The sequence below is a fragment of the Kwoniella newhampshirensis genome, chromosome 7, assembly GCF_039105145.1.
Source record: "Kwoniella newhampshirensis strain CBS 13917 chromosome 7, whole genome shotgun sequence".
Lineage (NCBI taxonomy): Eukaryota > Fungi > Basidiomycota > Tremellomycetes > Tremellales > Cryptococcaceae > Kwoniella > Kwoniella newhampshirensis.
This window is the reverse complement of record NC_089961.1, coordinates 672,992-691,555: the sequence shown is the minus strand read 5'-3', so window position 1 is coordinate 691,555 and position 18,564 is coordinate 672,992. Positions and strand designations below refer to the sequence as shown.

Genomic DNA, 18,564 nt, shown 5'->3' with positions numbered 1-18,564 from the left:
CACCATTTGATGGACGTTTGCTATTACAGACAAGCTGCTTCCAACAAATAAAGCGAGACTTTCAAAACTTCTCACGTGACCCGGATCGATATTTGATTCCGGTCGAGGTTTGGGTGGCAAACCACTAATGGTTCACCCATCCATGACACACCTCTCTTTCATCTCCCTCGTCCTCACGAGTCCATATCGAGGCTTTCGGTGTCAATCCATCTGCATTCCTCATAGCGCTCTCTCAGCTCGCGCAGTTCTACGTCATTTCGCTCTTGCCCGCTATTCGGTCCTTCATTCTCGTCCCTCTGATCTCTGTCGTCATCGCAATTATGACATCAGCCTACTCACCTGTCAAACCACCGAAGCTCGAACCCGACCATGTCTATCTCCAAATATCATACACCTCCCCCGACCCTCTGACCACCCCACTCCTACAGCCAGCTTCCGCAGTGCAGGTGAAGTATGTGGGACCGGTCGGAGAACTAAAGGGAGAAGGTATATTTCAGGTGATGACTCGGGATGGCGGGATAGTGAAACGGGGTGAAGATCTCTGGCAAAGAGGAGAGCAAGATGTTGTACAACAGATCAAGAAGGTGGATGGTGTCAAGACGGTGAAGGTCATACCGGAGTTGAAACGGCGAGCCAAGAGGGACGAAATTTGATCTTGGTCCAGCACTAGGTATGTTATTGGCGATAATGCATAAGAGGTCTATCTGCTGATCTTTACAACAGTACGACAAATGGGACACAGTTGTATACACCAGAAGGGACAGTCGGGTGGCGTGGAAACTGAGAACGTCTTATCGAGAAGAAACAGACGGACTGTAGCATAATATATCGTACATGTATACCTGAGGCGGCCCCGATCACGGTCGCATATTCGATATCTCTTCCCGCACCGTCTGAGCTCTTTGAGCTCGTTGCAGTTGCGTGGGGGCGGTCTGATCAACGTGACGTAGTCAGCTGCACAGTTTCATACAGTCAAATTTGACGCGGGAGTGATAGCTCACCTTGGCGACTTCTGCCAGATTCGATATGACCGTTTGGAACGTTTGCTTAACCTCTTCATGTCGTGGTGGTGCAGGGATCTCATCGGCTTTGAGAGCAGATTTACCTACTTTGCCAGAACGAAAGCAACACCATCAGTGCCTGCAAGGACCCGACCAGATTGTCTGTCAAGGATCAACTCACCATCTTCCAGCTCTTCGTCGTCAGGCAGCCATTCCGCTTCCGTTCTCCTCATCTCCAAATCCTCCTCTAATCGATGTATGCCCTCTGGCATCTTCTTCCTCTTCTCCGCGATACGAGCCTCCCAGTCCACTCGTTCGTCATGTAGACCCCATATCTTGCGATCGAGTACCTCGTCGAATCCCTCGGTAGCTATGTTGAGTGGAAATCGACCCATCAGATCCACTCTGAGATGAAAGAATCGACAGATCTTGTTGTCTGGACCCGCATTCGTGGTACTGAAAGTGACTCACCATCCACAAAGTCTTCGTAATTCTGTCCGTTGACCTGCAGATTGTATGCGCTCATCTCAAACATTCTTTCTCGAATCTGCGACGACGAATATTGATTGATCAGTTCGAGATTGGTTGTCTCATCGACCAAGAGCAGGACAGACCTTGCCTAATCTCGCTTCTATTTCTGTCCTTATCCCTTTTGCTGCTCCCCCGTCTTTCCCACCAGGCATAGTCGCCAGACGAGTCTCCATGACGGAGACGATGGCTTGCGATACATTATTTTTGACTTTGACCCAATCTGGTTCTTGGTCGATTATTATCCGGGACAAAGCAGGTTCGGACATCGTACGGGCGTTCGCCAAAGCGATGGTTTCGATTCCCCTTCTGTGATGGCAAGAGGATAACAGATGCGAGAGAAAGAGTAGCGTCACTTGGTCGCACGATGCAGGTGAAGCAGAAGCAAGCTAGGATGATGTACACATTGTCGACTCGGTTGATTTGTTTACACGCGTTTAGAGTGACGATCATCATTCTATTCAATCACCCCACTTAATTCGGCGCGGTTGTCTTTCTTTGGCTCATTGAACATTATGATCTTCCGCTCATTCCCCTCTCACTTGCATACCATCTCAATCTACTATATATTCAGACTGGACTCATAGTCCCATCGCAAGATTGACCGACCATTGGCCGCTTCTACTCCCTCGATTCCTCGATATGGCGTTCTTCGGCGATCTATCTGTCGAGGAGGAAAGTCTGGGCTCTGGGATTGAGCGGCAAATGGCCAAGTTTGACGGTGGGTTGCTCATCGGCTTTTATAAAGCAAGAGCGAGTTCAGCTGATAATGAACGGTCTCGTTGCAGAACTGAGAGATTGCGTGAGATGATACTGCTGATTTGCGAGTCTGACCGTACTTATGCTGATGCATTTCTGTCTTTCATAGCTCAACGGTATGACGACGGAGCTGTCCAAATTGAAAAACCAATGCGATGCCTACAAAACCAAAAGACAATCGCTCGAAACAGATATCCACAATCTCAATTCCCAAATCCAACAACTCGTTACTGATCGAGATGCTCTACGAATCGAATACACCAACGTTCGCGAGGCTAACGAATGGTGGTCCGAACGCGATCGATCTGTATCTGCGTCTGCACCTGCTCACGTACACGAGGTCGATGTGCTGGGAAAGCTGAATCGTCGCAACTGGTTACTTGAAGAACAAGTGAAGGAACTCAGAGCGCAAATCGAGGAGACGAGGAAGACGGATGTAGCGGCGATAGAGTCCGAGAGGGCTATCTCTGCAGGGTTGAGAGATAGGATAGGGAAATTGGAAGAAAGGATCCGCAAACAGAGGACGGAGAAGGAAGACCTGGAGAAGAGAGAGAAGAACATGAAGATCGCCCTGTATAATGTGGCGGATATGAGACGAGGAGACGAGGAGAGGTGGAAGATGCACAACAACGATCTGACGGAGTCTCTCAGCAAGGAGAGGGTGGAAAATGAACGTCTGAAAGAGGAGATGGAGAAGTCACGTGCAGAGAAGGAAAGAGCTCAGAGCGAAGTTCGGAAGATGCGCGAAGAGGGAGAAGGAGCTGTCAAAAGGTGAGTTGAGTGTGATTCACATTTCGTGCTTGACTCGAACTGAACCTCGTTTTCTGATTAGCCCTTCTCGAGTACTCCAAACTCTTCAACCCAATATCCCTTTCGCTTCCCTTTCTCCTTGCCCCACCACCCCTACAAAGCATCAGCAAAGAATGTTTTCTCCCCTGCTCGATACACCTACACGTCAACGACCTTCTAGTCCTACAGTCTCCCTCACACTCAAGTATGCTCATCTCGAACAGACACACAGGGAGCTCAAGTCCGCTTATGACAAGCTTCGTGAGACCTACAACCGAGATAAGAAGTATATGATGGAGTACAAGGCAGTTGTCATGGCAAGAGAAGAGGTGAAAAAAGAAAGAAGGGAGGAAAAGAAGGCGAAGAAACAGGCCAGTAGGTCAGGCTCGTCTTCAGCGTCGAACCCATTCGCCGCAGCTGTATCTGGACAGACCGAGCAAGTGACCACTTCGGGAGAGACGGTCAAGGCGGCAACTTTAACAATCAAGAATCCCGAGGTATTGGTCGAAGAAAGCGAATCGCAGCACGGCGACACGAAGGAGCAGAGTCACCGAGGAACATCCGTCACACTGCATCAAGACGAGGACGAGGTTGTCGCATTAGAAGACGTCAGGGCGATCTATACCGATGACGAAGCTGTCTTTGGTTCCCAAGCCGTTGGCATACATAATGATGCTAAATGCCAACAAGATCGACAGAACGACAACTCGCCGTTGATGCGCCACACGTCACACAGTGCTCTGACTCGTGCCGTAAACTTGACAAATCGTCGAGCTCTCACAATTTCTGATTCTCACGGCGCAATCGCACACGATCCAGTCGATTCTTCGACATCTGGGATCACCACCGTCGTGGACGAGATAAAGCGGGTCGTCTGCGCGTCTCGAATCACGCCGTGGCTTGGTGTCTCACCCGAAAAGTCAGGTAAACCAAGCAGCACCCGCAAGCTCCGCTCAAACAAGAGTCGAAATAAAGAGATTGACCGCGACGACTTCCGGTCACCTCCTGACGACTCGCCGGTCAACACTCCCACAACGAACCGAAAGCGTCTTGTACGAGATCGGCTTGGAGACAGTGCTGCTCGGTCCGCTTCCCTACGAAAGGTGGCGATACAAAACAATGCAGAAGGCGAAGAAACGCCACTCCGACCTCGAGCAGACAATACGCAATCATTAAAGGACGGGTCAAGTTCAGCCACTCCTGATACGATGACATCGGGGAAGAAGCGAAAGGCGGTTGACATGGAGGGCCTGACACCTGCACAAAAGGCTCTTCAGCTAAAAAAGATAAGCAAACTGCCGGCATCGGAGAAGAGAGAGATCTACGCGTCTTACAAGAAGGGAGGGAGATATAATGCCCCTGAAGAGATGTAAGCTTCGCTCGCCTCTGAACGTCGAGTAAGCTGACAATAAAACGCGTGCAGTCAAACGGCCATCCGGGACGAATATGAAATCGACCCAGAGCAAAATGAAGGTGCTTCTTTCGCCTTCCACGACGTGAAGAGGAAGAAAGCGGAGAGGAAAGGATTGCACGGTGGAGACTGTGAATGTTGTAAAGGGGTGAGTTGCCATGAGAGCATTAATGGAAGAAAGCTGATCAGAGTCATGATCAGTATTATGAGGCTGTGGGAGAGATTCCGCGATATAATCAGGGTCCAGTCTGGAAAGATCCCGAGGTAGTTGAGGGAACTGCAGCAGAGGGAGATTGGGTGAGAGAGCATCAGAACAAAGTGTCGAGGCATCGTGAGACGGTGAGTGCTATGTCGCTACCGTGACTGCCACCGAGACCTGGACCAACCGTTTTCTTCCCCACCCGCACAACGCGTTTTCCCTTAATGTCAAAACCTCCTAGCTGATGATTCGATTTGTGTGTGATGTGTCGTAGTGGACCAAACCACCTACTCCTCCTGGATACTGGAAGATCGGGTTCCCCAACACTCAAGATGTAGCAGAGCAGAACGAAGCTGCAGATCGGATGCTCAGAGACAAAGAAGAGAGAACCCGCAGAGAGGTACTGTGAGTCATTTATCTGCGCCTGTTCCGTCTGAGTGAAGTAAGCTGATAGATGATTATGCTCTGTAGACAAAAGGATAGCAAATGGAGGAAGAAGGTGAAGGATTGAGGGGAACCATTCGATGGTCCACATACATGTAGTTGTACCATCCTCCACTTGTTGTTTCGAATCGTTGTTTCATCGTTTTGTATTTGTACGATGTACAATATAGTTTGTCATAGCATCATCTGGGATTTCGTGACCATCATGATTTATCATCATGTTGCTATGATGTCATGCAAAGTCCGTACCGTATTGTCGAACCCTTACTGGGGTCCTGGGTCATGGCCATTGTGAATCGTCTACCCTTCATCTGTCTAATTGCTATCTCCCTCCACGATCTCGTGCCACCACCACGTCGGTTCGACTCCACCAGTAGGGAGGGGGGTATGTGCACGCCTACTCCTACTCCACCCCTCCTCTCACTCTTCTCTTCCCATCTTTGTCCTTCAACAACGCACTAGGTATCCTCGGTACAGGTGGCGGAGTCGACCCGAATACATGTACGCTATTTGGTCTTTTCCCCGTTGCACCACCCAAAGACACTCTCGGTCCCGACGCCGGTGTCGGCGCAGGGATACCTGTCGGAGGGGAACTCGCATCTTGAGCACCTAACGATGATCTCCTCGTTGATCTTCTCAATATTCCCCCATTGGACGACGTTGAGACGTTCAATGACGGCGTATGTTTATGATTAGAGCTATGTGCATGTTGCGATGAAGACGATGATGGTGGTGGTGGTCCTCTACCGATCACTCGGATCGGTCTTTCGGTTCGTGACGACGGTCGAGATGAAGAAAAGGAAGTAGTGGTGGTAGTGGTGGTAGTGGTGTTTGAAGGGATTGAGGCGGATATTGATCCGAATGCCGGTGAAGGACCTCGCACAGATCGAGAAAGTTGAGGTATCGTTCCTGGCGACATGGGTCGGGACGAAGCTGTAGGGATCATGGAAGGTGACATCGGTCTTGAGCTTGTAGGTATTCTCGACGTGGGTGAAAAAGGTCTACCATTGCCGGTGCCGGTGGTATTGCTTCTGCTATCGGTGTTGGCCTTGGTCGCAGTCGGTTGTTCTCGTTTGCCGTTGGAGGTGGTCGAGGCGCCCATCCTCGAAGCTGGTCTGTGAAACTTGGTACTGGTCGACCTGCTCAATCCACCTGCCATATTGGCCAACGGCGATGGAATACCAGGTCTGGACGGCAACGATCTGTTCGAAGATGTGCTTGCAGACGATACCGCACGGAAGTTCTGCTGTTGAACCGAAGGAGACTCGGGTTCGTCCAGCAGAGCCATCGAACTGGGTCCAGTGGGTGTTTGCTCTCCATCTCCATCCCCAACTAATACCCATCCGTTCGGTGACATCATGGACTTGTCTCCTACAGGACCGGGCGTCGCGTTGTTACTCGTCAACGCTGTCACTCGTGCGTGTGCTACCCTAGTTGGCACAGGGGACTTAGTGGTAGAAGATGTGAAAGCAGTCCTGCCCTTTGAGCTCAACGGGACCGGGTTCGAGACATTCCTGCGCGGGACTTTGGCTCCGAGCTTGTCATCGGTCGCTTTCAGTCTTGCCTGAAGATCATGAAGGAGTTTGAACCCTCTAGATTTCGTCTGTTGATTGCTAGCCAGAACGGTAACTCGCGCCGGCGACGCTTGCGGTATCCCGCTTCTTGATCTACTCAAAGCAGGCGAGCTAGGAGCACCCGCCGCCACAGAAGCGAGGTTCCTTGATGTCGTAGAACGACTTAAAGAGGACAACGCAGACGGCGAAGAAGGAATGTGTGTGGAAAAGCGTTTGGCGGAAGGAGAAGATACTGGGATCGAAGACGACGTAGCACTTCGAGGAAGTGGTTGGTAGGGTGATCGAGGAATTTCGTCGTGATCTGGAAAGACTTTCTGCGGTCGTGGGGAGGACACGGACTGATTGAGATTGGTGAAGGATTCTTCGGCCAACGAAATCTCCCGCGAAGCTTCTTGCACGGGAGACATGTGCACAGAAGATGTGAGAGCGGTTTGTTGAGGAGCAGGAGCGGAGGTAGCGCGGGAAAGCTGATCTTTGAGAATGGCAATTTCGTTATTGGCGTCTAGAGGAGAAAAATATGGAATTAGAGGTCCTCATGATCAAGCGTATACGAGATGATCTCACCTCGCATGTCATCTTTCAATCGTTGAGATTCCTCTTCTAGCTCCTGTTTCTGGATGATCTCCTGTTCTAGCAGCGTTTTCTCCTCAATAGCTCGATTATATTTACTCTCCAAGTCCAGCAACGAAGACACAGCAACTCTATGACCGTCTGAATCAGCAGAGAATCACAGCAGTATCACCTTCTACTCCACTCACCGTTCGTTCCGTTCCAGCTCGTCGTTGCCCATTTCAAGGTCCCGTAGCGCTACGAGCGTCTTGTCTCTTTCCGAACGAAGGTTATCCATCTCTCTTTGCATAGCTGCTGTTGTCGAGCTATGCATCTTCTGCAAAGCGAGTTGTTTCGACTGAGGTGACACGACCTCAAGTCAGTATACTTGATCTGCTTGAGAGAAGATCACGACCGCTCACCTTCCATTCATCCTTTTCCGCTTCGAGCCGCTTGATCTTTTCTCGAAGTTCAGCTTGTTGCTTGTCATTCGAGGCGAGCTCCTGCTCCATCTCATCTTCCAGCTCTTTCGAAGACTGCTGAAATTCCTCTGACGTACATTCGTCAGCTTTCCTTCTGATTTACTTTCGTATTATCACGTCACCTGGCCTCGCTCACCTAGCTCCGCCCTCGTTTCCGTCAACATGTCCAAAGCCTGTCGATATCGCTCTCGATAATGAGCAATTTCCTCCTCGGGAGAATCGAATCTGAGCATGATGCAGGCGGCTCAGATCCTTTTTTCTTTTGCCAAAGTTGAGAAATAAGCATTGCTCGCTCACGTGAGATCCTCATCGCTCTCCCCGCTCATGGTCGCGATACTGGGCATCTTGTGCACGGAAGCCTGACCGAACCCGTTGGATAACGGTGGTGTATCGAGCGTCGACAGACGCGCTGACATTTCTGGAAACCCGAGAAGCTTGCCAGATGGGGTAAAGCACAAACCCAGGTGGCTACTTTGGGTGAATGTAAGTGATCGTAATGACAGTGAGGTGGTCGGTCCGTGTAAGATGTCAGAGCAAAGGTTGACTGAATTCTTGTAGTAGTGGTGGGTTGTGGTGGACTACTTGACCGGGTGAATTGTCAACAACAAACACGCATGATGGAGTGCCACATTGAACTGAATCGCCGCGGGGAATTATCAAAACAGGATTACAACTCACTTCCTGGTCGTCTGCTTCTTCTCTCTGCATCTTGTAAGGAGGACTTTTGCTGCCTTCATGTTGTTCAATTCCCATTTCACTACATCCCATCCCTCTCTTACCAATACGTCAAAAAGAGTGACAGATCACACATCTCTCAACTGCTCGCTGGCCCCTGATTCAAATCCCTTGCGAGGCAGGTAACAGACTCTACCGGGGTGCGTGCATCATTCAACAGCTATAAACAATGAACGCAGACCTCAAAAGGGTTCGCGAAAATGCAATCGAAGACACAGCTTCTCCTTCGGCGAAACGCAGAGTATTAGCGGGTAATGTCTCCCCCTCTGTTGATAGCTCAGATGGGGACGGTATGGAGGACTGGATGAAGGTAGTCGAGGTGAGTGGAAATGATTCGCCGTCTTTCGCGTGTAGCAGATCAGTCAGGCCTTCGTATCTCTGTCTCCCAAGAAAAGGCTCATGGGTCAGCGAATTGCTTGTTTCCTGGCATATCCTTCACAACAAGTCTTTTTGTCGCTCAAGTGACACGTACTGACTGGTTCATTGTCCAGACTAAGCGGAAGGAAGCAATCTATCGTCAGATGCTCGAATATCGTCGCGCTTCAGAGCGAGAAAGCAAACGAGCAAACGAACTCGAAGCTCAGAGGCGTGTCCTCGAAGCGAGCTTTCATGCTGTCGAAATATGTTGGACTCAGGTAGGTCGACGAACTGATCGATCTTGAGGGAGGCGTGGCGCTTATTTTCCTATCGCGTGTTTCTAGGTAGTCTCTGCCATCAGGGATATAGCTGGTCGACATGAAGTAGGCCTACGGGAGACAGAGGTTTTAGAACGTGAGTCGTTCTCGTACGGAAAAGTTTATGTCGCTGACAACTTAGTTATAGCTGTCCTTGATCCAACGTTGGGTCGTCCGGAGCTGGAAAAGGCCTTACAAAGCCGGTTACCATCAACTATGCAATTAGTCAGCTGTTTCGTCGACTTGGCCACCCGTAACGGTCAGAGGTCAGCATCCATAGAAGAAGTCCAGACTCGATGCTTGAAGTTAGAAGCCGAGGCTGGGTCTCTTCGATCAAACACGAAAATCCTGCAGAGTCAAATATCAGCCATCACCGAATCTCGGGATAGTGCTCAACGGGATCTGCAACATGCGCAAAAAGCCCTGGATCGAGAACGGATGGAGCATGACAAAGCGCAACAGGAATGGAAGGAAGAACGAGCGAGAGGAAGAGACGCGGGAACTCCTGGTGCCTCAGGACCGAACCGAGCGACCAATGGGTCTGGACATGCGACTCCCAACGGCAAAGTGGAAGAGGACTTAAAGCCTTTCACCAATGGAGGCGCAGGTCATTCTGCGTCTGGGGTATTGCAAGATACGTCTGATTTGGAAAGTCTGGCGGGGTCTCGACTACAGCAGCTGCAAGCTTTGAGGGCTGAGCAAACACACCTTCAACAAGAGATTGATCGATTAAAACTACTGGTAAGCTGACAGCTCCATATGTTGGATAAACATGGCCAGCTGACATGGTATGCAGGCCGATCATCCTTCCGAAACTGCCCTCCGAGCTTCACCCTTCTTCCAAGTATACCTCAATCAGCTCTCCAGTCAGATCAACCGAGCCAACACCTTGCAATCTCGCTTCGAGACTACGGAGAAAAAATTGGACGAACTGCGAGATTCGAATGGCGATTTCCGAGAAGCTGTTCTGGCAGAGGCTAAAGCCGAGTCTGACGCCCTTCGTGCGCAGATGTTGAAGAAGGATTCCGACTTGGCGAGACTACGAGGCCAGCGAGACGAAATGAATTCGGAGCTACTCGAACGGAGGGCCAGAGACGCAGACAGACTCAAATTTGCCGAGCAGGTCGAAGGGTTAGCCAAAGCTAGACAAGATCGGATTTCTTTTCTCTCTTCCGAGGTTCGACGACTCAAGGGCAATTTGGCGGTGCAACATGGTGCGCACAGATACCTGTCTTTCCTGAAAGAGAGCGGAATCGACGGAGACTACCTAAAGGATCTTGAGGAGAAAGTCATTGCTGCTCAAGACCAAATCACTGCACTCACCTCTCAGCTTCAACGTGTATCTTCAGACCCAGCAGCAGCGGTGGAGGAATCCAACGCCAGAGCCGAGCTGGAAGCCGCGAGACGGACGCTGGCCAAATACGAGGAAGTCTTAGGACCCAATCCGGAGGTCGCAGCAGATGTTCGTCAGCTCGCGGCCAGGCTGGACGAGAAAGAGAGGCAACGAGCAAAACTGGAACTGAAATTCTCCGAAGCAGAGGCGGTAAGTCTGGCGTTCCTTTCATTCAGTCTATTAGCCCAAGCTGAATCCTCCGTGTGATGCTCGCAGTCAACCAACGCTTTGTACAGCGAAGTCGAAGGCCTTTCAAAGCTCTGGGAAGGCTTGGATCAGACTATCCACAGCAAGGTGTTCGAGCTCAAAGACGGCGAATTGCGGATTTCTCGTTTGACAACGGAGGTACGCTAAACTGTCTTGTCGAATGCAGTGATGTAAAGCTGACGAGCACTGCAGAAAGCGAAAGCCGACAACAAGTATTTCGCCGCAATGCGATCGAAAGAAGCCGTCGATGTGGAGTGCAAGACAGCTCAGAGAAGCGTGGAGAAACAGCTCAAATTGTTGGATCGAGCTCAGGAGGTGGAAACGCAATTGAGAACCCAAATCGTAAGTGTACTTGACTGATTTTCAAGATCTCAGAGTCAATATTGACGATGCTGCCCGCTCTCAGGCTGCCACCGAAAAAGGCATGACCTCTCTCAAAAATTCTGCTTTGGATCTACAGACAGCTCTAGCGGCGACCGTCTCGGAGAAGAGTCAGATTGAGCTACGCTTGCAGCACAGTCAGAGCGCTCTCGCAGAGGTGCGTGATCAGCTGAAGCCTCATTCTGGTTTGTCGAAGCTGAACTCGTATGTCTATAGGCTCAACAGATCATGCATCAGCGAGTGGCAGATGCTGCCGCGGAGAAAGAAGCTCGAGCGAAACTTCAGGACGAAGCGGAGGCTGCGAACAGGACAATCAAGAAGCTCAAAGAACGTCAGGAGGCAATGTCATCTGCCAGTAACACAAACATGTCTGCTGGAGAATGGCAGATGAAGGAAGAAAGGGACAAGCTATTGGTGAGTTCTTAGTCCCAATTGGGTCAAGTCACGGTCACAGGCGCTGATGATCTACTCTACAGAAACTCCTTCGATGTTCCTGCTGTGAGCAGAACTTCAAGCAGCAGGTCATCGTCAAGTGTATGCATAGTGAGTTACACATTGGTCGCAGCGCGGCAAGCGACGGGCAAGTGACTGACGAGGGATTCGTGACTCAGCTTTCTGCAAGAATTGTCTGGAACAACGTATCGCCTCGAGGCAGAGGAAATGTCCTGCGTGTGGACTGGCATTTGCGAAAGAGGACATCCAAACGCTTTACTGGCAGTGATGTGCGTCAGGATCGTGGATCTATGGAGGAGGGTCGAACTTGTGAGGAAGAGCGAAGCGGAACCTAGGTCAGAAGTAGATGTGTTTTCGGCCATATCTCCCCCTCTCCCTCTCATTGTGTGAGACTCGGAAAGTACTCCAGCAAGCAATCATGTCGTGTCTTATCAGTTGTATATTTAGGGCAGTGAGAAACCCGTTGTAGCACTACTATCAGTCAAAGCATGCGATTGTGACACAAGCGTTGAGATTCGCATTGGAAGATTATGACCGACTCATGATGCATTACATGCGTTGCTTTTTTGTCTATCTGAACTCCAAGTGATACTCGTCTTCTCTTATCAGACTATGGGCCTGGACCACCTTCGGGTTTCAGCCTATTCACATGAAAATTGATCAGCTCAGTTCAACTCGGATCAACTGTGATGACATTACATCACGAATGAATGTATGTATGTATGTATGTAATTGTGATTCCAGATGTAAGATGGATGATCAAGAACAGGAAGAGGTGGTTTTTTTTTCACTCACGACGATCTACCTGCTCTCAGGACTTCATCAACGTTCAACAAGTTGACCGCAATAGTCGCTGCACCGTGTAACATCTGTCTCTTGACTCTGTAATTGTCCCAAATCCCTTCGGTGACGGGGTTCGTCGGCTCCCCCGATTTGAGATCCAATCCGACCGGATCGTCCGTCTCTTCCGCTTCTTGCTGTAGCGCCACGATCGCATCTTGGACATCGAAGCCTCCGTTCGCAGCGAGTGTTTTCGGGATGATCAACATCGCTTCGGCGAATGCTAATACGCCGAGTTTCGTTCGTCCCTTCGCGGTGGCTTTCAAAGCTGTTTGAAGATGGGCTGAACAGGCGATTTCGAACGCTCCTGCTCCAGGGATCACACAGTGGTCTTCGATGGCGTTCTTCACAGATCGGAATCCGTCTCGAAGAGCATCTTGGATTTGAGTCATAGTGTGGGCGTTGGGTCCTACAAATAGAGAGACACCAGATATCAATAACAGTCACACCGGAGGAAGTGAACGCCACTTACCCTTGATCAACATCGTAACCGATTTGGGCTCCTTGACATCCTCCACGAAAGTGTACTTCTCTTCTCCAAGAGTGTGTTCATATACCAGGCCGGCCCAACCGAGGACGTCCGGAGTAAGATCCTCAACCGAGTTTTGCGCAACACCACCACAAGCGAATTGCAATCTGCGTGCGATGTCTCTCGTTCAGCACATGTCCCTGGTGTATTATATTTGGCAACGCACCGCTCCATGTTCCTTCTCTTAGCTCTTCTCAATGCCAAAATGCCGTTCTTCGCCAACACATCCAGACTCATAGGGTCAATACCCTTTTGGTTGATCAACACAAAGTTCTTCTGCTTCTCTCCTGATCCGACAGCTTGGTCACAGACGGCGTTCTTGAACTCAACAATCTTCTTCAGTTTCGAATCGACAAATCGCCTTTCGGACTCTACGAGCTTCTCACGTTGTTCGGCGGAAGAGTAGAAGAAGCCAGAGTTGACCTCGCTGTAAAACACCTCTTTGTCAATCACTGAAAGCCCCAAAGCAAACCGATAAATTTGCCCACTCACGTCTTCTCGTACTCGAGGGAAACGTTCAAGGTGAGAATAAAAGCGTTTTCGACCCTCTTAGGCATATCCGGATGTCTAGCTCCGTGGTCCATTACCAAACCCTTGATCAACTGAGTATCCGTATCCGTCCTGTGCTGCATCTTCATCACTTCAATCATGTGCAAGTCGATAGGTTCACGATGAGCGCCTTCCTCAATGGTCTCGGGAGCCTGGATGGCGAGGACAGCATCGACAACATCAGCTGAGAGCTTGGTAGCGAGTTTGGCGTGGAGCTTGGTCGAGAGGGCAGTGTGGGCGACGGAGATGAGGTTAGCTCGGTCGAGTTTAGGGAATTGCTTGAAAGAGTCGAGGAACTGTGTCAAGGCTCTGTTAGCTGTACAGTCCTATTGGAATCGAACAGGATGATGTAGCTTACAGATAGAGCCTCCTTCTTCGCCATGTCGAAACCCTCTCCGATCACTCGGGGGTGGACACCTTCCTGGATATATCGGTCGGCCTGCTTCAACAACTCTCCCACGAGTAAGACTACAGAGGTAGTTCCATCTCCGACTTGCTCGTCCTGCGCGACGGCCGTTCGAGCAATCATTGCTGCTGTGGGATTCTGCGGATTGACCTGTCAGCTACTGACCAAAGCCAAAAGAATTATCTCAACTCACCTGGATCTGCATCTCTGACAGGAGGACTTTACCGTCCTAGGTCGAGAAGCCGTGTCAGCTATTGTCTTCGGTTGTCTGAGTCCAGGCTAGCTCACCTTTGTCATCTTGATCTGACCCGAGCCATCCACCAACATCTTGATGGTACCCCTTGGGCCTACATGACGATGCGGCATCAGAATTTCGACACAGACCGCCTGCTTTAGCGACTAGCGAGAGCTTACCTAGGTTTGACTTGACGACATTTGCGAGACCCACAGCTCCTGCCTATAAGTTCAAGCAAGAACCAAGATCAGCAATAGCTCCAAGCTCCATAGTAACCAACAGCCGATCCTGGCGAGGTGAAGTGACTTCGTCCCAACTCACAGTGTTCACCTGTAAAGCCTGAGTCCGTCTAATACTCTCCGCTCGAGGGTTGATGAGCTCGATACTTGACATTTCGTTATGTCGTTTCTGATCACGCCGGTATCCGTACCAGGTCAGTGAATGCAACTCTTGCAGCTACTTGTGTTTGACGTGTTGAGCTGTAGAGATGAGGATGATGGTGTATGTTGGAATGGTGTCGAACAAGTTTCAATAATGTCAATGAACGCGTATCTGGCGTCGAAACCAAGGCAGTTCCCAATCATTATTTCTCGTTGCATCAATTTATCGCTTTTTATCCCAACAGTCGAGGGTCTCATCTGATTACACGTGGTCTCACTCGTGGTTCTTGCCATTGCCACCCAAATGTCGAAGAGAGATGGTCAACCTATACATACACCTTCGCTCTCATTGGTTTGTTCTCTCTCCTGACTGCTCCAAGCCCTCTCATTCCCTGCTCACAGCGACGTAGCCCAAGCGCGCATTTCGATCCTTTATCCGACGCCATGTCGCTCAACTCTGTGGTGAACAACCTCGTGAGAGCTGCAGCGGGTATATCGCCCAATATATCCGACGCAGATCTCGACTCTCACGTCGCCAAGCTGCTCTCGGACGAAGCGAAGGCTCGTGAGATGAAATGGAGCGAATTGGGGCTGTCAGGGCTACTAGGGAATACCATACCGGGGAGTAACGGCAGAGATTCGTGAGTTTCACTTCGATTTGCTCCTCTCGAGTCCCCTCATGTCATGAATTTGCGGTTTCGCGTCGAGCTACCCTCGTAATCACCATTGATACTGGTATCTTCTTATCCGTTGGTCACTATGTACTGACTACAATACGATTAGACCCGACCCATCATTACCGAAACCAAACAAACGATTTCTGGCATCGGTAATCCGCACGGTTGACGGACACAATACAGCCTTACTACGAAGTCAAGCTCAATCCGCTCGGGAGGCCCGGGTCGAGAGACGAGGAGAGAGCTCTACCTCAGGTCCCAGGAGGGGAGGCAGTGGTGCTAGTAGACTGTTTGGGGGAGCTCTGCGGGATGCGGGCAGATCAGATGACAGACGAAGAGACGGGAAGGAGAGGGATAGAACGCGTCGGTCAGGTGGAGATGAGGATGGGAGTTACAGAAATGGACATGTGGGCGAAAGGCGGAGAGATTCAGAGCGAAGATTGAGAGATGATCCGGATAGGAACGGATCAAACAGGGTTGACCGCAAATATCGGTCGAGCCGAGATGAGGCTGATGAGGACGACCGGAGCTCTAGACGGTATCGCAATCATGATGAGGAGAGGACAGATAGAAGACGATATGACGACGGATCGGATAGAGGGACTCGACGAGAACCATCGAGACGACAAGACCATTCAGACGATTTGCCAAGAAAAAGCTCTAGGCGCAGCGCATCGCTCATCTCTGAACCACATAGCTCACGTCGTCCTCACCTTGAAGACACATATTATGACGGTACACATGAAAAGATAGATGGAACACATAATTACGCCGAGCAGTCACCCTCGTCCCTCCCACAATCTAGCTCGCCTCCTTCGCCTCCTCCGCCACCTCCACCAGGGAGATCGAAGATGGATAAATACTTTACGCAGACGTATGATCCGAGACTCGATTTGCCGGCTGTACCTTCAGAGGGCTTTGTCGCTGAAGTGGGTTGGGATAACATGTTGGCCATACTGAAGGAGAGGGGCAAGAAGGTGAGCTGAGCAAATTAGCATCGATAGTGTACCTCATCCAACAGATCGGCAGTATCATACCGGTCCTTTTCTCCAATTCGTCCTTCTGACAATCCAGCTAATACGGCCTTCTCTTTCTTTCATAGCGTCGCCACCAATCGCCCACCCTCTCCGACTCTGGTGCACCTCCCCTCCTTCCACCCGGAATCTTACCCTCTAAACGATCCCGTTCACCCGACACGCTCAGTCGGAAGATCGAGAAGAAAGAACGCAAAGCGCGCAAGGAGGAGAGAAGGAGACGGAAGGCCGATTCGTCCGACGAAGAGGAAGAAGAGGAGAGGAGGAAGAGGAAGGAGCGGAAGAAGAGAGAAAAGGAAGCTGAAAAGACGCAGAAGGAGGGTAAAGCGTCGGCTCTGCTGGACGGGTATGAGTACGTGAAGAAAGGAGGTACGAGAGAGTGGGATATGGGCAAGTAGTCGATGTCATTGGAAGCGGAACGGATCTTGCCTCAGCAGTGTCATCGCTTGTCCGCATCTTGGTCATCTACTCGCATATGTCATCGTGCATGGCCTCATCCTTGTCATCCTTCGATGAGTCATCAAATCCGTCAAGATTAATCGTTGTGCTATGTGCGACGACGCCAATGTATGTTGCAGCATGACACTTCATGACATACTTCCGTGCAAGGGACACATCCAATGACAATAACATCTCGTAAATCATTGCAAGTGTAGCTGAACACAGCAACCAGATCCTCTCCTCTTTACCGACATCACATCCCCACCCAGCTCTTGACAAGCTACACGAAGACGTTGTCAGCTTGATCACTACGTAGCAGTGGAATGGCAAGCTCACCGTTCTTGCGTAAGGGATATAGGACATTGAGTACCTATCATACAAAGACACTAGTCAGCTTTGTCCGTTGCATGAATTTTGGTATGTGCCGAAGAACAGCAGTCTTTCCTAGACGGTGTTGTATCTTGGGTCGGCACGCAAGATGCTGAAGAGTACTATCGCCTTCCCGCCTTCCAAGATCGACGAGCAGAAGGGACCGCATCCATCGATATCACCAGCCTCCTATCACACGTCGACGAGCTCACTCAGATAGAAACGTTTTGGACTCACCATAGATACGCCAAATACTGGACGATCACAAAGATAATGCACAGTATCGTCGGCAGCACGAACGCGCTCACAAAGGTCATGGCAATACTTGCGAAAAGCAAGATGGTCGCCACGATCCGTACGGGTTTGAACATCTTTTCCAGCTGCGTCTTGAACCCGACGAGGAAACCGGTACCGACGAGTGACAGGATAGCACCGACTGCGAAGAGGGCTGTATGCGCAAGTCGATTGCAGGGGGAACACGATAGGTGATTGATGATTGAGGTGTATATTCATGGGATCGAGCAAGGATAGGAAAAGGTTTGGGGGAGATGAAGGAGGGGAGGATGTGGAGAGACAGCAGAGAGATAGCGGAGAGACAGCGGAAAGACGTCGCAAAGACAGCCGAAAGAGTGGAAATGTATCTCGTGAGCTCGCACCGCCTCGTCCGAAGCTCAATTTCCTCCAAGCACTCACTTGCGAATGCCCCGGTAGCACCGAGGAACAACAAGATAGCCCCTAACAGACTAACACCGAGACCGCCAACGAAACCTATCAAGGGTGAGTGACCATCAGCAAATGTGATTCAGAGTCCGAATATCTTCCTTTGTACAAAAGATCGCGGTGAGAGGGACCAGGCTCCTGGATCCGTCCCTTGACGCAATGGCTATGCGGGAATACGAGGAATCCTACTCACATGCTGCGAAACCACCCATTCGCTGATATCGGGTCAGGCCAAGCCCTGAGAATGCGGATTCTTGCTGTGGGACCGGAGGAATCAGTCAGCTTCAGGCTACCGACGAGCAGTCTGGTCGAGGACGATAGAATGTTCGCGGAATCCAATGTTGATCTTTGGGCGTGCCTATCGCTGGAGCGGATAGTGGAAGACAGTTAACATCGCACTCACCCCGCCAAAGATGGCATCGTCGGTCTGAGCCTCGAGATCTAGATTCAAATCAGGGTTGCGATCACGAATCGAAGAGCGGAGAGGTTGGATGTCGTGGGATAGGTGTGGATGTTCATTTGACGAACAGTCGCCGTCGCCGCATCAGAGGATTCGTCGATCGAGATGATGGCAACGGGACGCAGAAAAGAGAGGAAACGAGATGATGGTCAGCTCGGAGTCCATCATGTCTGCCAGCGATGTCAACCCCGCTGATGCAAGAGGGACGACGCACTGAACCACTTTCTTGACATGTTGTCTGCGACCGTTCCCCGCCTATGCAAGATGTAATGACCAGATGAGAGTAGTGTGGAATGGTGGTGATATGGGTTGGATTCTGCATTTGTTGTCGCGTCGGGAAATGAT

At 50.5% G+C, this 18,564-nt stretch overlaps 8 protein-coding genes across 8 annotated transcripts; 4 read left to right on the top strand and 4 right to left on the bottom strand.

The window, feature by feature from the left end:
- Positions 1–320: 320 nt before the first annotated feature.
- Positions 321–653, top strand: IAR55_003964 (uncharacterized protein; the record flags this gene model as incomplete). Its single annotated transcript, XM_066947069.1, has 1 exon — positions 321–653. One exon carries the CDS (start codon positions 321–323, stop codon positions 651–653), a length of 333 nt encoding a protein of 110 aa, XP_066802448.1.
- Positions 654–857: 204 nt separating this feature from the next.
- IAR55_003963 (uncharacterized protein) lies at positions 858–1,798 on the bottom strand (the record flags this gene model as incomplete). The annotated part of the gene is made up of 5 exons (XM_066947068.1): positions 858–932; positions 1,002–1,105; positions 1,183–1,371; positions 1,473–1,548; positions 1,616–1,798. 5 exons carry the CDS (start codon positions 1,796–1,798, stop codon positions 858–860), a joined length of 627 nt encoding a protein of 208 aa, XP_066802447.1.
- Positions 1,799–2,171: 373 nt separating this feature from the next.
- IAR55_003962 (uncharacterized protein) lies at positions 2,172–5,198 on the top strand (the record flags this gene model as incomplete). Its single annotated transcript, XM_066947067.1, has 8 exons — positions 2,172–2,250; positions 2,318–2,331; positions 2,398–3,059; positions 3,121–4,446; positions 4,501–4,636; positions 4,690–4,827; positions 4,962–5,092; positions 5,159–5,198. The coding sequence occupies 8 exons, from the start codon at positions 2,172–2,174 to the stop codon at positions 5,196–5,198; spliced, it is 2,526 nt and encodes an 841-aa protein (XP_066802446.1).
- Positions 5,199–5,534: 336 nt separating this feature from the next.
- IAR55_003961 (uncharacterized protein) lies at positions 5,535–8,152 on the bottom strand (the record flags this gene model as incomplete). Its single annotated transcript, XM_066947066.1, has 6 exons — positions 5,535–7,207; positions 7,270–7,406; positions 7,464–7,612; positions 7,677–7,804; positions 7,873–7,961; positions 8,034–8,152. The coding sequence occupies 6 exons, from the start codon at positions 8,150–8,152 to the stop codon at positions 5,535–5,537; spliced, it is 2,295 nt and encodes a 764-aa protein (XP_066802445.1).
- A 488-nt stretch (positions 8,153–8,640) lies between these two features.
- Positions 8,641–11,847, top strand: IAR55_003960 (E3 ubiquitin-protein ligase BRE1; the record flags this gene model as incomplete). Its single annotated transcript, XM_066947065.1, has 11 exons — positions 8,641–8,790; positions 8,963–9,106; positions 9,173–9,242; positions 9,294–9,886; positions 9,942–10,688; positions 10,755–10,883; positions 10,938–11,087; positions 11,152–11,283; positions 11,343–11,540; positions 11,603–11,669; positions 11,738–11,847. 11 exons carry the CDS (start codon positions 8,641–8,643, stop codon positions 11,845–11,847), a joined length of 2,490 nt encoding a protein of 829 aa, XP_066802444.1.
- Positions 11,848–12,189: 342 nt separating this feature from the next.
- IAR55_003959 (T-complex protein 1, zeta subunit) lies at positions 12,190–14,531 on the bottom strand (the record flags this gene model as incomplete). The annotated part of the gene is made up of 10 exons (XM_066947064.1): positions 12,190–12,220; positions 12,375–12,828; positions 12,892–13,055; positions 13,115–13,375; positions 13,441–13,793; positions 13,856–14,041; positions 14,097–14,132; positions 14,192–14,250; positions 14,318–14,360; positions 14,460–14,531. 10 exons carry the CDS (start codon positions 14,529–14,531, stop codon positions 12,190–12,192), a joined length of 1,659 nt encoding a protein of 552 aa, XP_066802443.1.
- A 431-nt stretch (positions 14,532–14,962) lies between these two features.
- Positions 14,963–16,627, top strand: IAR55_003958 (uncharacterized protein; the record flags this gene model as incomplete). The annotated part of the gene is made up of 3 exons (XM_066947063.1): positions 14,963–15,159; positions 15,302–16,172; positions 16,298–16,627. The coding sequence occupies 3 exons, from the start codon at positions 14,963–14,965 to the stop codon at positions 16,625–16,627; spliced, it is 1,398 nt and encodes a 465-aa protein (XP_066802442.1).
- Positions 16,628–16,923: 296 nt separating this feature from the next.
- Positions 16,924–18,452, bottom strand: IAR55_003957 (uncharacterized protein; the record flags this gene model as incomplete). Its single annotated transcript, XM_066947062.1, has 7 exons — positions 16,924–16,950; positions 17,007–17,040; positions 17,277–17,487; positions 17,733–17,807; positions 17,953–18,016; positions 18,163–18,200; positions 18,434–18,452. 7 exons carry the CDS (start codon positions 18,450–18,452, stop codon positions 16,924–16,926), a joined length of 468 nt encoding a protein of 155 aa, XP_066802441.1.
- Positions 18,453–18,564: the final 112 nt, after the last annotated feature.